The 19,868-nt window shown below is 45.9% G+C and overlaps 1 protein-coding gene across 1 annotated transcript in view; it reads right to left on the bottom strand.

Moving 5' to 3' along the window:
• MAD1L1 (mitotic arrest deficient 1 like 1) overlaps nucleotides 1-19,868 on the bottom strand; it is a 250,357-nt gene that overhangs the window by 71,854 nt on the left and 158,635 nt on the right. Inside the window, 2 exon segments of the mRNA XM_070955353.1 lie at nucleotides 12,481-12,571; nucleotides 18,897-18,985. Coding sequence (XP_070811454.1) covers nucleotides 12,481-12,571; nucleotides 18,897-18,985 — 180 coding nt within the window.

The raw sequence follows: 19,868 nt of genomic DNA, 5'->3' as shown, positions 1-19,868 counted from the left end.
GCCCAGGCCTGGTTGCCATGCAGCCTGTTTTTATTCTCAAAGCTGGAGAGAGGATGGGTTGTGCAGCTGCTGTGTGTGTGTGTGTGTGAGAGAGAGAGAGAGAGAGAGACAGAATAAGTGTTGATAGCCTGACCGGAAGGACACCTTGAAAGGATGACTTTCGTTGCAGGTGCTCCTCAACATGCAAACCGCAACTGAACCCGACATTTCCGTGGCTGAGACGTTTGTCAAGATGTATCTGGCATCCTCACAGACCCATGATGGCGAACCTGTGACCCCTGGAGCCATGTTGCCTGGCACACGCGGTGTCGCCTGTTCCACTTCCGGGTTTCTGGTGCGCATGCGCACGCGATGATCAGTTGGCCTTTGTGTGTGCGGAAGTGCTGGAAAAGGGAAGAGCTGGTCTTCTGTTTTGTTGTGGTCCGCCAGCCGCCTGCAGAGCTGGCAGCGGAGTCAGACAGTGAGGAGGCTGGGGAGGAACATGGGCCTGTCCTGGAGTCTGGGAAAGGCTCAGATGAGGGCTCTGCGTCGGAGGCAGAGATGGGGCCAGGGCCATCGGGGAGTGATGTGCGGACTCCGGAGCCTCCAGAGGCTGACAGTAGAGAGGCAGAGGAACAGGAGGAGCCTGTTCCTAGTGCACGCATGAGAAGGGCTGCCAGAAGGCAAGAGCAGCTAAAGCAAAAAGGACGACTCAGGAGTAAGGCCAGGAGATGATTGGCCCCTCCCATAAGGCTTAAAAGACCAGCAATGGCTCTTGGGCTCTTTGTCGGAAAACAACGTTGCTAAATCTGTTTCTTGTCTTGATGCATTTATTTCTTGTCGGCGTCTTCTGCTTCTGAACTTTTGCCAAGAAAAGCCTTTGGCAGGTTGCCAAAGTAGACCAAGGTTGGTGATAAGGCTGAAGAATTGTGTTATGAAGAATTTGTTTTGAATTAGTTTGGACTACGCTGAGAATGAGTTAATTCTCAGCTGTTCTAATAAAGTCTGTTTGTTTCGAACTGATTGCGTCTGATAATACGTACTTGGGCCTGGGTCACAACACGCTTTCTGGCATGAGCATGCACGCCAGCCAGCTGATTGGAGCGTGTGCATGCGCGGCAGTAACCGGAAGGCTTGCTGGTTGGCGCGCATGCACATGCCGGAAACCAGAAGTACCTTATCTGGCGTGCGCAGGCCACCTGGGCAGCTCCTCTTCCTGTTCATGGCCCTGATGAACGCACGCACGCGCAGTGTTCTCTTTTCAACATTCATGCCCGAAAAGGTTCGCCATCACTGCCATAGACTCTGCTTATCAGAAGGTTGCAAAAGGGCATCGCGTGACCTTAGGATGCTGCGACCGTCATAAATTGCTTTGTTTAGAGCCGTTTTAACTTAGAGCAGTCCATTCAATGAACTGTTGTTGTACTACGTCAAAGACGACTGCTGTTGTAAGTCAAGGACTACCTGTACAATAGTCTATTACATTAGCACAGACAATGGAGCTGTGTGTTTTTGAATTCTAATCTATCACCTGACACCATAAAGCAAGATTGGCAACCTTGAAACTTGTGGACTTCAACTCCCAGAATTCCCCAATCAGCCTCTTAACGTTGCCAAGCTTAAGACACTCCTGCCTTAAAGATATTGCAGAAAATCCTCTTTCAACCAGGGTCCTAAGTGATTGAAAACTGAAATGCGGGAATTATTTTGTAAAAAAAAAGAAAAGAAAAGAAAAAAGAACCTGTTCTTTCAGCCTCTACTCGGATTGGAATCTACAGCTCCTTGCAAAACAATCTCGACGGATTTGAAAAGTAGGGTAGACAAGAGAAAAGTCATAAAAATATCTCGTAGTAGACAAACAAAAGAAGAGTGCAAGCAATCCCCCGCAAGCGTTATTTTCAATCCGGTATCAGAGAAAATCCTAATAATGTGTATTACTGTGTGGTTTTGCAACCTTCTCTAACAGGTGTGATAAAGAGGAAGGAAGGTAATTGTCTCTTGGACGGGAATCCAGCTAAAATAATATTTTTGGGAAATGTCACGGGGTCTACCAAAGAAGGGTATTTTGCAATGGCAAAATAAATTATTGTATATCATGTACCGTCCGTAATGTTGGCAATTTTCAAGATCATGTTGCTTACTTCCCCCGCCATCTCATATGGACCGATGCTTCTGAACAGCGTTCTTCACTCCATCGACCGGTTGCAAGCACACTAGAAGTTGTCCCAACTACACCAAGTTCCTTTGGAAGCATATGGAGCCCGTTAAATCAAAATGTGCCTCTGATTTTAAAACAAATCTTCCTTGAAACAGCCCTGGGACCTGAAGGACCACCCACTCCTGATCCGAGAACATGGAGAGTGGAGAGAAGGCAAGAACACTGCAGGCTGAACAGGCTACGCAGGAGAAGAGTGCCCTGCCCATCTTCACAAGGCACACCTGGGGAATGAGACTTAAGGAGACGCTGTGGGGAGGGGCATTTGTCAGGAACAAACACTGAGTTCCTGAAGTATTGAGTGCTGATGTTTGAACTTCCCAAGAGTCCTTGCATTCTTTCTGGCTTTCTGGACTAATTAACTGGATCCTTTGCTTCCTGAATTCCTTGAATTGCCCTGCTGGAGTTATTGCTATGTAGCCTTGGTGCAGACAGTGCTGGGCTGAACTATTTGAAACCCGAGGCTGCTTGAGGTGTGTGTGTGGGGTTTGTCATCACTTTGTTCTGGGACTTGCCAGAAACGTGGCAGCATTTGGGGAAATTTGGAGCAATAAAGGGAACTGCCAGCTTTTTGTGTTATCTCTGTGCCGTGTCCCGGGTAATCACACTCCCTTTCTGAAGAGCGGAGGAGAGAAGAGAGAATGGGCTGCATTTGCATAGGGAACCACTTTGCCAGCCATCATTGGCCTTGTAAACAGAGGACTGCTTGAAGAAATGAAGACTAAGTGGGCACTCTTGAGAAGTGTTTTCCTCTCGCTTGGCTGAGCAGTTGTGATTTGATCGCTCCTTTCCATCCGGAATTCAAGTTCCCCGCTTCCCTTCAAGGAGGGATGAGCAGGGGAGGAGAAGATTGGCAGGATACGACTCGGCCAAGCAATTTCAAGCGAGGTCAAGCTGGAGGACAGCAGCATGTTCTCGGGATCCAAGATGCAAGTGCATAAAAGCCAACCATTTCATTGGTTCTACTCCACTGAACCTTAAATGGAAGCCGGGGAAGAATTTGGGAGAACGTGGCCCCCATCACGCGCCAAGGATCAAGACCATATGTTAAGTTGGATGTATTGCTCAAGCTTCTAGATAAGAATCAAATCAACTAAAGTTCATATCTGATAACGGTCAACAGAATTAAAGGGGTCTGGACCTACATTGCTTGTGGCAACGTAAGGACTCTAAGCTAATGACATGTTTAACTCCTACCTCCAGTTTTGGCTGCTCTTCTCCTAGAGTCTCCTATGGTTTCAATCGTCTTAACTTCCCCTTCCCCTGTTAAGCTTCGTGGTTTTCAATTCTTCCAAAGTGAACAAAGTTTTAGGGTGCACGGGGTGCCACCACCCAGGGATTCCCAAAACTTCTGGTCTTTCCGTAACCTGAGATATATTTTTTTTTATGAGCTGTAAAGATCTGAGCAGTGAGTAATATCCATGCGACAAACTTTTATAGGGATGAAGGAAAAATCAATGCTGCCTGCAGTGAGGTGTCAGTAACCAAGGGGGTGGCAAGAGACGAGGTGGGGGGGAGAGGAGGTGGATGGAGCCCCCAGGCATAATTCAAGCTGTCTCTCACAAGCCAAGAATCTGAAGGCAATCAGTTGTTATACAGACTTGTTCTCAACCAACATCAATATTGGTTTCATCACTTGCCAATACCAAGTTTGGAGCCAAACAGAAGGAGAAAGAAGCACCGGGGCATTAATTCTTCTAACCACCCAACTATTAATTTTTTAAAAATCTTCAACTCAGCCCAGACTCGTGAAGGTACTGAATGACAGATCATTCCATAAATTTAGCAGGACACATAAAGATAACAGAATAACAAAACAGTTTTGGAAGGAACCTTGGAGGTCTTCTAGTCCAACCCCCTGCTTGAGCATAAGACCATGAGATAAGATGTCAGCCTGCATCTTTGCTTTCTTTCAAGCTTTCTGCCAGCTGCCATGGAAACGGTGGGGAGTGGGAGGAAGCACTGGGCATTTGGGAGGGGAAGCGTGCAAGAGGTGGAAATGGAATTTCTGAGAAGTGATGAGAAGGCTTGGACTCAGAGAGGCCAGCTTGGGTTATTTACCATCTTCAAGGCCAACCTTCCTGGGATTGACATGCATGGAAGAGGAGCACGGAGACTTTCCCAAAACATCTTCCTGGCTGATGATTTGGGTGCCTCACTACTGGAGGGTTGAGCTCTGGGGTTTATTTCAATGTGTTTCTTCGCACGCATTTTGCTTCAGATCTTGCCTGACCTTTGCTGCATTTCAGTCTTTCCTAGTAAAAGTACATTTTCTCTAAATCTATGGAATCTAGGGTTTTTCTTTCCTAGGATTTGAACGGAGGCAGCCCTGACACCCCTGCCATTCCAGACAAGTGGCTGTCTGGTCTCTTCTTAAAATCCTCCAGTGATGGAGCACTCACAACTTCTGAAGGCAAGCCGACTTTACGCAGGATCTAAATCCTGAGGAACCTCAACAGGCCTCTCCAACCAGCTTCATCCCTGTACATCAGCTGCCGTCCCCAACTCCTAAGATTAATATTCCCCTCCACACCTATTCCGGAGCCCTGAAATTCCACCGGCGATTATTTTTAGCAAGGTGAGTGCCTACGTCGATTCCCAGCCGCGTGAGATGCCGAAGTCGCAGGTGAGACCAGAATGAGATATTTAGTACAAGGAAAAGGCTTCAAGGTGTCAGCGTTGTGAGCTGTATTTCAACGAACGAGCCTCCAAATGACTCAGGAGGGGGGGAAAAAAAAAAACACCGGAACCTTTTTATTTTATTTAGGAGTGAATATGGATCTTGAATTAGGTTCCTCGGGAGCAAATGAAGTGCTGTGAGTCAATTAGATTACGGGAAGGATACAAACAGAACGAAGAAATGAAATAAAAGGAATGGAATGAAATGAAATGAAATGAAGCTATGAGCCCTGAAGGGCCAATTTGAGTCTTTCCTGCGTCCTCTTTCTGGACGGCTGCTAGCGTGTGATTGATTCAAAAGCCAGGTTAAATCATGAGAGCCTCTTCTTATTCGCTCTCTCCTTCTGTGCAGACGAAAGGAAGGTATCGGGAGTGTGTGTGCGTGTGTCACAACGGACAACTAGTTACAAAAATGGGGGGAGAGAGGTCTGGATAACGGGCATTGCAGCCTTATCATCCTTCTGTGTTTAGTCCTCGATGTACGACCACCATTCAGTCCCAGATTTCTGTCGTTAAGCGAGACATTCATGAAGTGACTTTTGGCCCCGTTTTACGACCTTTCTCGCCACACCTCTTAAGAGAATCGCTACGGTTATCTTCAGCAAGGGACGTGGTTGTAAAGCGAATCCAGTTTCCCCACTGACTTGGCTTGTCGGAAGGTAGGACAAGAAGCAATGGGTGGAAACTAATCAAGGAGAGAAGCAATTTACAACTAAGGAGAAATTTCCTGACAGTGAGAACAATTAATCAGTGGAACAACTTCTCTCCAGTAGTTGCGAATGCTCCAACACTGGAAGCTTTTAAGAAGATTTTGGACAACCTTTTGTCTGAAGTGGTGTAGGGTTTCCTGCCTAAGCGGAGGGTTGGACTAGAAGACCTCCAAGGTCCCTTCTAACTCTGTTATTCTATTCTATTCTGGGGAGGGGGGGGATGGATACCTTCTCCCGTCAAGGATGTGATATGAAATGTGAAACAAATGAGCTTGTAACTTGCTGAGGAACTAAGAGCTGTTCTAAAGTGGTCCTTGGAGACCCGGGCATCAAAACATCAAACCCACAACTTTCATCTCCCTTCTGAAGATGGCAACCCAATTAAAGGAGGAACAGGTGACAGGCTTCATCGCTAAGCCGTTGCTTGGTAAAAGCACTCCGGAGCTCTTGATTCCCAGTTTTGAGCAGAGGTGTCATTCCTCGCGCCGCGCTGTGCCCCCCCTCCCCAATCTGTGGGAATTGGCAATAAAAAAAAGATTTGATTCACCTCTAATAGGTGTCAAGATAAAAATCAATGCCTTGTCTGAAATCTGGGTAATTTCAAATGAAGCCATCTTGGTGGAACAGGAGGAGAGAGAGAGGGGGGGGGCAGAGACAGAGAGACAGAGAGAGAAAGACGACGACAGAGAGATAGAGAGAGCGAGAGAGAGCACAAGCGCACTATTCAGTAGAGATAGTAGACATCAGTGTTTATAAGTTTGTAGTTGCATCTCTGGTATACTCCATGACTTTTCTCTGAGTAGTTTCCTGCTTCCTTCTCGCAGTTAAGCAGAAAAGCACATGTGGACGGTGCATTGTTTGTTCTGTAGGGCTGTATGCAGAATTTCTAACAAGAAGTCAGTTTCTTTCTCTCACACACATTCACGCAAAGGCACACATGTACAGATAACAAAATAAACCAACATTTTCATTTTGTCCAAACACAACCAGTAGCTTTCTAAACTGACCAGGCCACCCACTCTGCATTGGCACAAAGCCATGGAGTAACTCTGTTCTCTAGATAGACAAGAACTGAACGAGATCCAATCTGGTGAGCACCTTGGAAAGGAGGCCACCAAGAAATCCAAAACCCACCCAGGAAAGACCAGGGTGTGCCCATAAAACCCCCAGTTCTTGAACTCAATACAAAGGGAGAGAGTCACTTTCTTCAACATGTCACCCCATAAACAAACCAAAGCATTTGGGTTCGCACAACCAAGCTAACCAAGATTAAAACAAACCAGGTTTCTCAAGTGGTGGCAATGCAGCCTGAATTCTTGCAATGACGGCGTTGTGTCTTATGTCAAGGAGTAACCGGTACAGGTAGTTCATCCCGTTATTTGTCTCTCGTTTTACTTCCTACAGCAATTGGCATATATCTCCATGCCCAAATTGGAAAACAATCTGGATTTTTTTTCTATTTTTGCCTCTGGTTTTATTTGCTAGAGGTATGCAGGTAATCGTCAAGGTACGGCCACAATGGAGCCCAAAATTCATGTTGCTAAGTGAAACATTAAGTGCAGGAGTGGCTCCTCAGGAGGAGGTCTCCTCGAGAGTAAGGCTTGGGGCTAATTGGCCACTCCCTTAGCCTATTTAAGGAGGAATGCCGACTGAAGCAATTTGCAGGGAACAACTTTAGTTCACTCTCCTTCGCGTCTGGATTCTCTGCAAATTGCTTCTGGGCTTTCTGCCAACCTTTTAATCAAGATTGTGATTACTTTATCTTTGTTTTCTTGTAGGCTGTTAAGAAAGCTTATTAACAGCCTTTGTTTGGAGTTATTTTAGTAAATTTAAGTTTTGTACAAATTTTGTGCGTGCTGTGTTCTTTGGGGTCCGTAGCTGGGGCAGAACACTAAATGAACTGTTGTAAATCAAGGATTAACCTGTAACGACTTCTGATCTGTCCCTTGAGCGAGCTGGCCTTGGTGCCTTTAATACCCACTTCTGCCTGTTGACTAAAGTGGATATATTGAGCCTACTAGCTTTTGAGTGGCTTTCAGCTAGTGAATGTTTTCTATCAGACAGCTAAGGCCTTTGGCTAATGCTGTTTGTGAAGTTCACACTCCCTCTTTGTATGCTTCCAGTTGCGAATGACCCAGGGGAACAGTAAGGACTCAAATGTTGGAGGTTTTCAAAAATAGACTGTAGAACCGTTTGTCTGGGATGGTATAAGGCAGGGGTGAAATCCAGCAGGTTCTGGAGAACCGGTAGCGGAAATTTTGAGTACTTCAGAGAACCGGCAAATACCACCTCTGGCTGGTCCCAGAGTGGGGTGGGAATGGATATTTTGCAGTATCCTTCCCCTAGAGCGGGGACGGAATGGAGATTTTGCAGTATCCTTCCCCTGGAGTGGGTTGGGAATGGGGATTTTGCAGTATCCTTCCCCTGGAGTGGGGAGGGAATGGAGATTTTGCAGTATCCTTTCCCTGGAGTGGGGAGGGAATGGAGATTTTGCAGTATCCTTCCCCTGGAGTGGGTTGGGAATGGAGATTTTGCAGTATCCTTCCCCTGGAGTGGGAGGGAATGGAGATTTTGCAGTATCCTTCCCTTGCTACGCCCGCCAAGCCACGCCCACCAAGCCACGTCACGCCCACAGAATCAGTAGTAAAAACATGTGGATTTCACCACTGGTATAAGGTCTCATGCCTTGAGCGGGGGGGGGGGTTGGGCTGGAAGACCTCTGAGGTCCCCTTCCAGTCCTTGGACTCTACGTCTGCCACATCTGGGGAGAAGGAAGAGAGACAAGCCCCCTCTGAGCAGAACGAGGTTGGATTTAATGCAAAGCAGACTTGGGTTCTCAGTGTGAAAGCAGTAGTTACGTAGGGCAGAAAGAGTAAGCGTGATCACTTGTGAGTTTTGTACGTGCGTTTGTGTTTTGTGTAGATGGCTCATCCCCCTTCATTCTCTTCCCCATGAAAAGCAAACATCTGTTCCATTATATAAGCTTCTGGCACCCTGATCTTAACAAAGTCTACTGCTTGATGGGACCTTCACAGACCTTTTATTTAATACGGTGGGGGGTAGATAGAAAGACTCCCACAACACAACGTAACACTCTGGGCCCCCAAGCTCCACACCGTCCTCCAACTATATGATGTTCTCCAGCCAGTAGCTCCACAACGTTCATGTCCTTAAGATGTACGTTGGCAACACTTTGAGGTGTTGTGCTATCAAGTCAACTACGGACTGAAATGGAGATGTCCAAGTGTTTTGAGCAATAATAAGACACATCTTGAAGTGTAAGCTTGCTCAAATGGAATTATGGAAATGGCCCTCCGATGGTCTCCTTCCAAAGAGTTAAAAGAAGCGGAGTCATAGCGGGTGTGTCCCCAGGGTAGGGTTGTCCCTTTGTGACGCCATCATTGTGAGCGGTGAGCATTCGTTCTGTCTCCAAAGGGATTGGAGGAAAGGAGTTGCTTCTGCGCCTGAAGAACAGAGTTCAAACTCCAACTTGGCCAACAGATCCACCAGTTGACTGTGGACAAGTCACTTGTCTTCTCAGACTGAGATCCCCACCTGCAAAATGGGAATAATTGTGACCTCCCTTGTCGGCCTGGTGGATTAAGAAGGAGTTATGGCAATGGCAATAGCACTTAGACTTATATACCGCTTTACAGTTCTTTTACAGCCCTCTCTAAGCGATTTACAGAGGCAGCAATTGCCCCCCAACAATCTGGGTCCTCATTTTACTGACCTCAGAAGGATGGAAGGCTGAGTCAACCTGGAGCCAGTCAGGACTGAACTCCTGACAGTGAGAAATGAGTTAGGCTGCAATACTGCATTCTAACCACTGCACCACCAAAGCTCTTAATAGCAATAACCCTTAGACCTAAGCAGTTTTCAGAGTCAGCCTCTTGCCCCCAACAATATGGCTCCTCATTTTATCCACCTCGGAAGGATGGAAGGCTGAGTCAACCTTGAGCCTGGCGAGATTCGAACTGCCAAATTACAGGCAGCCGGCAGTCAGCAGGAATAGCCTGCAGTACTGCACTCTGACCACTGCGTCACTGTGACTCATAGTTATGAGTTATGCTTAGCAAAACACTTTCACATGATGCCCTTGACTTACAAGCACTCATCCTCTACTACAGAGCCAGATTTTGGAAATAAATCACACCGAACAGAAATGGGAAATAACGTTTTGTTCGTGAAAGGAAGATATGGACTCACAGTTCTGGAAACCGAGCTCGGCGGTCCGTAGTCGATAGAAAAACTTAAGAGGAGTAAAACTTAAATCAGCGATGGCGAACCTTTTAGAGACCGAGTGCCCAAACTGCAACCCAAAACTCACTTATTTATCGCAAACACTGCAATTTAACCTGAATAATGAGGTTTTACTACCTAAAATAATGATAAACAAGGCAGAGTTCAGCTAATTGTTCTAAGAAAAAGGTGATAAATGCACTTTTATGCCCCTTCGTATTTTTTCCTGCTTTTGAAATATTACGTTTAGCAACAATAAAAAAAGAAAAACTTTTGTAATATCATTTCTCTCTTTCCCTCCCGCCCTCTCTCTCTTTCTCTCTCTCTCTTTCCCTCCCTCCCTCCTTCCCTCTCTCTCCCGCCCCTGTGGGAGAAACACGATGGAGCTGGACTGCGACAACGGCACACGTGCCCACAGAGAGGGCTCTGAGTGGCACCCCTGGCACGCGTGACATAGGTTTGCCACCACTGATTTAGGCGTTTCCACCATTTACAACGCCCAATACAAAAAAATTGTATTGTTTGAGCTACGTAAAAGAAAACAGAGAAGACTGTGGAGATAAAGGCCAAAAGGCACAATCAACAGCAGGGTATCCATCTTCAGAAAAAGAGGTTTAATGGTTGAAGGATTTCTTAGCCCGGAAAACAATATATGGAGGTTTACCAAATTACACTTGGCCAAGAAGGAATATATACAGCCGCTCATCCAGAACAGACAAATCGGAGGATGTCCGTTTAACTCCAGCAGACCTGAGATAAAAGTTCCGCTCGGAGCAGAGACGGGAATCGCTGCGTGCGGATGGCTGCTGGGGCGACCAGCACGGACAAGATTATCAAAGGTCTTCTGGAAGACGAGACGAGACTCTCAACAAAGAAAAGCAGCTCTTGTCAGTAGAAAGGGAAGGAGATAGAAGCGGAGAAGAGAGAGGGGAAATAGAGAGGGGACAGGAGAAGGAGAGAAGGAGAAAGGGAAGGAGAGGGGAAGGAAGGAGGGAAGGAGAGAGAAGGAGAGGGGAGGAGAGAAGAGACGGAGGAGAAAGAAGAGGAAAGGAGAGGGGTTGTTGTAAAAATGGGTGAAATATGGGGTACAGGAGACAAGAAAACAAGGGCAATTTCTTATTTTTTTTCCTTTTCTTGAGGGTTATGCTATTTAAATTATAACAGAAGATAATATACGGATGCTAAACGGTTTAGACGTTATTGCATTCTAGTTAATATTTATATGAAAATTAAAATTTTGTGTAAAAGGTAGGAGTAAATAATACGGAATAAGGAAAACGGAACGTAATAATTAGGAATATGTTTATATGTAGGGAAAGGTATGACACTCAAACATCGCGCCATTCACACAATGATATGTATACATTTAAAATAATAATAATAAAAACTTGATAAAAACAAAACAAGGACAAGCAGCGACAAAGCCAGAACAGAAAGCTCTTTCGTGGGACCTCAGGCCACCTCCGAATCCTGACATGTGAGACTGTAGGCAGCGCAAAAAGATGGTGGATAATCAGCATTTGTTCTGTAAGCTACTGGGATGACATGGAAGTCAGTTCTAATGGGTGAGAGTGAAAACTATCCTGGTTTTTCCGGATATAAAAACAGGACTAGGTCCAGCAGTGTCAAACTCGATTTCACTGAGGGCCGCATCAGGGTTGTGTTTGACCTTGGGGCGGGAGGGTGGGCGTGGCCAAGTTGGGCGTGGCCAGCTCAACATCACTTGTGTCAGGGTATCGCCTGTGGTGGCCTGAGCTCACTGCCAATGAAAATGGGCTCCGGAGCTCCGGCGGCCTCCTGCAACCCTCTGCCAGTGAAAACGGAGCTCGGGACGGTTGTGCGTAGAGGGTTGCAGGAGGCCGTCGCAGCCGAAAACGGAACTCCGGAGCCCGTTTTTGCTGGCAGAGGCTGGTCCTTCACTGTTTCCGAGGCGGAAGATGCGTGTGGTTTCTGTGCTCCAAATTTGGGTTCACCCATCAGGCTTAACTTGGATACTGCATCAACCCACATTCTGGGTTTGCAAAGAACATGGAGTCATAAACTAATTGCTCTGAGTTCATATAAGATATTAGGCCACCCAAAAAACACCACCTAACCAAGATTAAAGCTAACCAAACCTAGTCAATTATGCAAAAATAGCCATTTGCTTTTTATCTGCCTTACAACGTCCTTTGTCACTTACAAAGTGTGTTGTGTGATCATCCCCAGACAGACAGACAGACAGACAGAGCACATTCTTAGACGCAGCAACCCGCAATTCCACTTTTTAAAACCTAAACCAGCAACCAGCTCACCCCACGATGAAGGCTTCACGGCCCATCAAAGGCAGATCGTGGAAAAAATTTTGGGATGCTGCTCATAGGCCCTCAAGCAATTCAACTCTACCTTAGACATTAGAAAGAAGTTACGGACATCGGAACAAAAAGGGGTCCATTTATACAAAAAACAGAAAATATTCAACAATCTTTGGAACATTCGATTTATGCCCAGTAAATTCTTGTAATTAAAAACAGACAAACAAAAACCAGTAGCATCAGATAAGACTCGGCTTCTTGAAATTAATCTCAGAAGGAACCCCCCCCCCCAAAAAAGAGCATAAAATATGGACAAAACCTCTCGGTCTCTCTTGTCAAATCAAGCATCCTAAGACATTACCTGAAGCGTGGCTTGTTCCAGCTTTGCTTCCAGGGATTTATTCTCCTCTTCTAACCGGTTTCGCTCAGTTTCCAGTTCCTCAATCTTTAACCTGGAAGTGAAAGATTCGACGTTATTTTGATGGGCCTTAACGTTTTTTTTGCATCCTTACGAATTTACATATTGTGGTATACTTGGAGTCAGGATGCTCATTTTAACCTGCCGGGGGAGGTTAAATCCATCCAAGTGGGATTAAGCCGGCTTTCCAGAAGTTGAGTGTGACCCTCAAGCTGAATCCTCCTGAAAACTCAAGTTACCTGTGCTCACGAGGTGATTTATGCAGCTGTGTCACGTTGCCGCAATGATGTGCCTCCTCTGAACCTCAAGAGGGCTAATTAAGCTAATGAAGATTTAATTATGAAAACACAGGAAAGGCCCTACGGGATGAGGGTGAAGTCCAATCTAATCTACATTTAATGGCACTGGCTTTACTCGGTTCCCAGGATCCACCGGTGAGGAGCCACAGGTGACTCTCCGATGATGCTTTTCTGGAGCTCTGAAGAACATCAAGAGGGAGAAACTTAAGACTCAAAACGAGGGCCATTAAACGGGGCTCAGAAACCAGGACAAGGACGTGGCTTTCTGATCAGCTCCGCAGCAGCCAAAAAAGCTAATACAATTCTCGATTGTATAAATAGGCATAAAATGAAAATCACATGAAGTACCACTTTATAAAACCTTAGTAAGGCCACACCTGGAATGCTGCATCCAGTTTTGGTCACCACAAATTACAAAAGAGATGTTGAAACTTTGGAAAAAGTGCAGAGAAGAGCAACTAGGATAATTAAAGGCCAGGAGACGAAAATGTACAAAGAACGGTTGCAAGAATTGGGTTTGGCCAGTCTAGAGGAAAGAAGGACTAGGGCGGACATGATAGCAGTCTTCCAATATTTGAGGGGCTGCCACAAAGAAGAGGGGGTCAACCTATTCTCCAAAGCAGGGGTGAAATGTTCCTGGTTCAGACCGGATCGCCCGATCCGGTAGCGATGGTGGTGGGTGGTTCAGAGAACCGGTAGCAAAAATCCCTGCCCCACCCCCATGCCCAGCTGAGCCACGCGATCATCAGAGGCTTTTTTTTTTTTTACTTTTAAAAGCATTTTTTCTACAACCTCTTTGGCCGAAAAAATGCTTTTAAAAGTAAAAAAAAAAAAAAAAGCCTCTGATGATCGTGCGGCTCAGCTGGGATCGTCAGAGGCTTTTAAAAGCATCTTTTCTACAACCTCTTCGGCCAAAAAAATATTTTTAAAAGTAAAAAAAAAAAAAAAGCCTCTGATAATCGTGCGGCTCAGTTGGGATCGTCAGAGGCTTTTAAAAGCATTTTTTTCTACAGCCTCTTAGGCCGAAGAGGTTGCAGAAAAAAAAAATGCCTTTAAAAGCCTCTGACGATCCCAGCTGAGTTGCCTGATCGTCAGAGGCTTTTAAAAGCAATTTTTTTCTGCAACCTCTTAAGGTTGTAGAAAAAATGTTTTTAAAAGTAGGGGAAAAAAAAGTTGGCCACGCCCACCCAGTCTCATTACCCCCACCCCACCACCAAGCCACGCCCACAGAACCGGTAAGTAACCAATTTTACATTTCACCACTGCTCCAAAGCACCAGGGGGCAGCACAAGAAACAATGGATGGAAACTAACCAAGGAGAGAAGCAACCTTGGAACTAAGGAGAAACTTCCTAACAGTGAGGACAATTCACCAGTGGAACTGCTTGCCACCAGAAGTTGCGGGGGCTTCATCACTGGAGGTTTTCAAGAAGTGACTGGACTGAAATGCTCGAGCACGGGGCTGGACTAGAAGACCTCCAAGGTCTCTTCCAGAGCTCTGCTCTATTCTTAGTCAAAACCATCAATTTTCCAAATCCATAACTGACATCGAGTTGCTGCTGGGGGATGGGGGGGGGGGAGTGTTTTCATTTATTCCGGTTCAAAATGTTCCTTTAACTCCCCGCAAATAAAATAAAATAAAATAAAATAAACCCCAACAGAACGCTTTTTATCCTCCTGGGTGAAACAACCTGTTACGCTATTGGAGTCCCGAAGCGGCCGCCGGCTACGGAGATCACCGAATGGGCTAACGTGATTTATGGGAGGCCAGGTGTAGGTGAAGGACTGGCAGTGTTAATATTACTTTGTGTTGTTTCCTCAGAAGTAATAATGTCGAAAAAGAGAATTTTCAACGTATAACCGCTATTTAAAAAAAAAACTCTGATGAAAAGAGGCCTTTTGTTCTCCGAAGCTGGATTGGGAGGAGGAGTGGGGAGAGGGGGGGGGGGGCGGGTGTCGGGTGGGCAGAGATGGAGATAAAAGTCTTTTAAGCTTCCTGGAGATAATTTACTTTCCACATTAAAAGAAACAGAAGACAAAAGATATGTATTTTTTTTTTCTTTAAAAAAAAATGCAGCCTCTCGTGCATAGGATGTGAATACAAATTTTGGGGGGTGGGTGAGTGAAGGTGGAAATTAACCTGGATGCCTGAATTCTCCAGGGGGCGAGTTGTGCGTATGTATGTGTGTTTCTCTCTCTGTGTGTGTGATTTTAACCACCCAATGTTCATGGACATAGGCAGTTAAAGGTTCGACCAGGGGTGAAATGCTCCCGGTTCGGCCCGGATCCACCGATCCGGTAGCGATGGAGGCGGGTGGTTCGGAGAACCGGTAGCAAAAATCCCTGCCTCCCCCCCATGCCCAGCTGAGCCGCGCGATCATCAGAGGCTTCTTTTTTTTTTCTTTTAAATGCCTCTGACGATCCAAGCTGAGTTGCCTGATCGGCAAAGGCTTTTTAAAAACGGCTTTTTAAAAAAGCCTCTGCCAATCAGGGAACTCAGCTTGGATCGTCAGAGGCATTTAAAAGAAAAAAAGCCTCTAAAGATCAGGCAACTCAGTTTGGATCGTCAGAGTCATTTAAAAGAAAAAAAGCCTCTGTTGATCAGGCAATTCAGCTTGGATCGTCAGAGGCATGCATTTAAAAGAAAAAAAAGCCTCTGTTGATCAGGCAATTCAGCTTGGATCGTCAGAGGCATTTAAAAGAAAAAAAGCCTCTAAAGATCAGGCAACTCAGTTTGGATCGTCAGAGTCATTTAAAAGAAAAAAAGCCTCTGTTGATCAGGCAATTCAGCTTGGATCGTCAGAGGCATGCATTTAAAAGAAAAAAAGCCTCTGTTGATCAGGCAATTCAGCTTGGATCGTCAGAGGCATTTAAAAGAAAAAAAGCCTCTAAAGATCAGGCAACTCAGTTTGGATCGTCAGAGTCATTTAAAAGAAAAAAAGCCTCTAAAGATCAGGCAACTCAGTTTGGATCGTCAGAGTCATTTAAAAGAAAAAAAGCCTCTGTTGATCAGGCAATTCAGCTTGGATCGTCAGAGGCATTTAAAAGAAAAAAAAGCCTCTGACGATCAGGCAACTCAGCTGGGATCGTCAGAGCCTTTTGAAAGCATTTTTTATTATGTAGAAATAAGAGATTTTGCAGTATCCTTCCCCTGGAGTGGGGTGGGAATGGAGATTTTGCAATATCCTTCCCCTGGGAGTGGGCAGGGAATGGAGATTTTGCAGAAGGAAAAGGGTGGGTGGGGAAGATGCACACCGAGATGTCACGCGTGATGCCAAAAACACAAATGTATTTTGTATAAGTGCATTTTAATTCCTCTTCAGGCCTTACAGGACGGAAGCATAAAGCATGTCAGACGGTCGATGAGCGATGAATTGTTTGGCCTTTAAATCATCAATCAACTACCTTTGCCATGAATGTGAACTGTGTGAAACATCAGCCGGAGATAACTATTTGAGTAGTGAACGGGTGAGAATTTACAAAATCTCTTTTCTTTCCCTGTTGGGAGAGAAAAGCCATTTCCTGGTTTAGAAGTATGGAGTAGCTTGGAGAACATCTGCTAGTAGGGTGTAGGAGCTAAAATAGTTGGATTTGCTCCAGGGGTAAGTACTACCTACCTTTACTACCGGTTCGCAACGGGGCCGCGCGCGTGCTCTTCTGCGCAAGCGCAGAAGCTTTTGCACATGCGCAGAAGCGTTCGGATGACGCTTCGGGGTTGGTGGGCGGAGCCTCCCACCGGTTTTACTACCAGTTCTATAGAATCGGTCCGAACCAGGGGGAGCAACCACTGATTTGCACTGAGGAAACCCAAGTGTAGAAAGGCAGGCAAAGCTGGAGGGCGGAGTTAAACATGTCAGAAGCCTGGAGTCCTTGCGTTGCCACAAGCAACCCCTTGAAGTCTGTTGACTCGTATCTGGCACTGATTCAAATTTGAACTTTAGTTGATTAGATTCTTGAGCATAGGCTGAGCAGTAGGTCCTTGTAAATTGCAACTGAATGTACCGTCCCGCTCCTTTGCGTCTGATACCAGGTTCAAGTTTCTTGATAACCAGAGACCTCACCAAGTGACTCTGGACAACCAGGTCTCTCCCGACTCAAACAGACACGGGGCTGCTGCCGTAGTGGTGGGGCAGAAGAGAGACCACCCCCCATATGAACTGCCTTGAGCAAGATGCAACAAGCCCAACCTGCTGTGAAAATTTAAAATGAGGGTGAAGTTTTGTTTTCTGAGCTTTGTGGGTTGGTTTCCAGATGTTTCGTTACCAGGCTGGGTAATATCTTCAGTGGAGTTTAGGGGATGTCAGTGTGGGTTTTCTTCTCCTTATATCTTTTCTTGTATCTTTTCTTTTTATGTACACTGAGAGCATATGCACCAAGACAAATTCCTTGTGTGTCCAATCACACTCGGCCAATAAAAAATTCTACTCTACTCTACTCTACTCTACTCTACTCTACTCTACTCTACTCTACTCTACTCTACTCTACTCTACTCTACTGGCTTTGTGTGGCCAGTAGGGTCTTTTGATGGGTCAGGGGTGGGCTTCAAAAATTTTAGCAAGGGGTTCTCTGCCCAGTTGCTGGGCGGGCGTGGCCATGGTGGGCATGGCCTAGTTGGCTTCCTGTACCACGACAGTGGTGGCGGTGGTGGGTGGAGTGTTTTTGCTCTCCCCGGGCTCCGGGGGCTTTCCTTGAACCTCCGGGAGGGCGAAAACGCCCTCCCCAGGTTCCAGAGGCCCTCTGGAGGCCTGAAATGGGCCCGTTTCCATCCTTCCTGAACTTCCGGTAGGCCCGTTTTTCGCCCTCCCTGAGCCTCCATGCGCGCCCTACACTTACCAGTGGGGACTCCTGGGAGGGGAGGGGTGGGGTGGGCGGGGCCAGCCAGGAGTAGGATTTGTGGGTTCTCCAAACTGCACAGAATCTTAGCTAGAGGTTCTCCCGAATCCCTGCGAACCCCCAGCAGCCCCACCCCTGGGCCAGGTGTGAGTGTGTCTTGTGATGGGGAGGTTACATCAGGGGAGGAAATCAACCCACGAGCTCGGAGAACGAAACCTTCACCCCCATCCTGCACCCGAGCTACAGATTCCCGCCACGATTGCAAAGTTTAAAATGTCAGCAGTGCAAATTGTATACATTTTCACCAAACTCCCTGCTGCTTCAGAAGGGTCCCCGCCCTACTCACTCTCAAAATGAAAGCCGGATAATTTTATTTCAAGAGGCAATCTACCTGTCAGCTTGGCACGCCATAAATTGGAAAAGTAATCCATCATCTATAAGTGGCATCCGAGTTCATCTAATTAGTGGATGCCAGAACTTGAAAAGACAAAGAATGCTTATGGATTCGGTAAGACCTCTCCCTCTCCCTCCCTCCCTCCCTCCCTCTCTCTCTCTCTTTATTTTGTTATCTGTACATGTGTGCCTTTGCGTGTATGTGTGAGAGAGAAAGAGACTATGAGCTCTTGTTAGAAATTCTGTATACAGCCCTACAGAACAAACAATGCACCGTCCACATGTGCTTTTCTGCTTAACTGCGAGAAGGAAACTTCTCAGAAAAGTCATGGAGTATACCATAGATGCAACTACAAACTTATAAACACTGATGTCTACTATCTCTACTGAATAGTGCGCTTGTGCTCTCTCTCTCTCTCTCTCTCTCTCTCTCTCTCTCTCTCTCTCTCTCTCTCTCTCACTCTCTCTCTCTCTCTCTGGCTTCCAAAGTCATTAATCCTGGTTGGGATCCTTGCTAGTTTGGGGCGGAGGGGCATTATCCTGGGCGGGATCCCGTGGCATTTGTCTGAAAGTTCACCACGCAATACTGATGTCCTTCAACATGTGTTTTTTGTCTATTAACATCACAGCAGTGGGGAAAGTTACCAAGACCCTGAATGTTGGTTATCATCGTTATTGTAATCATAATCAGTATCTGATTATGATATACTGATGTTATACTGATCCCCAGGTTGGGACAGAAGTTCTTCTAGGAGCAATTTTGGAGTTGGAAGAGACTTGACTCCATCTCTTTCTCCTCAGCTCTATCACTAAGAGTAGAAGGGAGGACATTCACCTCAGGGTATCCAGCTCTTCTTTGGCGAGGAAGTTGCTGGGCTCTACGGTGGACGCTTGTCTCTTCAGCATCTGAAGTTCTACCTCCAGCTACAAAATAAAGAGAACAGGTGGGAAGTTAGCTTTGTTTGGTGTGGTCACCAGACATTGAGACACAAATAAGCCTTCCATACCCATTGAAGTATGAGATGAAGACAATGTGATGGTCGGTTGCATGGTTTAAAGTGAAACAGACTGCAAACTCATATTATGGGATTCACAGTGCCCATCATTCGTTGAACAAGCCATCATGTTTTGGTTTACTAATCACTCTGGGCTATTGCAGCTGGGTTGATACCTCTTGCTAAATAAAAATAATCAATGTCTATGGAGATTCTCCATCATCCAGGTCATGGTTGTCCCAAAGATGCTTTTTCAAGAGGACTTTCTGGTTTTTCTTTGAAGACATTTTGCTTATCATTCTCATCCAAGAAGCACCTTCGGGACAAAAGCAACCAATAAACCCTATTATTAAGGCTCCATAACAGGCTGATAGACCTTCGTGAATCTCTATTAGTAAGTTGGGACCTTGAAAATTAGAGGAATGACTTCTTGGTCTAAACTTACGCTTAGCCCATACCATAACAGATAAATTGTATGAAATCACCGAATGAAATTAAGAGGTCCAGAGGACCAAAGCTTTCTTCACTGCCACTTTCAGGAATCACACTTATCCCTTCAGAGACAAACAAAGAGCAACCTCATTAAAACAATTCAGGAAACTTCAAAGGAAGGGCAAGATTCCAGAGTATACGGCTCCAAAATAAAGAGGCTCCTGCTTTAAGTGTGAGTAGAATGCTTGTGGGTGTCTGGGGAGAGTCGAAAAGGGGGAGCAAACCATCTTCTAATGTGTGTCAGATGCTATTTGCCCTGATGATGTTATGATTCACATGATGCTATTTTGATACCGCTCTGGGTTTTGTCAGACACCTGT

The sequence above is a fragment of the Pituophis catenifer genome, unplaced genomic scaffold (assembly GCF_029215685.1).
Source record: "Pituophis catenifer annectens isolate HBS135680 unplaced genomic scaffold, rPitCat1.0.hap2 SCAF_16, whole genome shotgun sequence".
Lineage (NCBI taxonomy): Eukaryota > Metazoa > Chordata > Lepidosauria > Squamata > Colubridae > Pituophis > Pituophis catenifer.
Note: the sequence above shows the minus strand (reverse complement) of the source record. Positions and strands in the feature narration are given on the sequence as shown.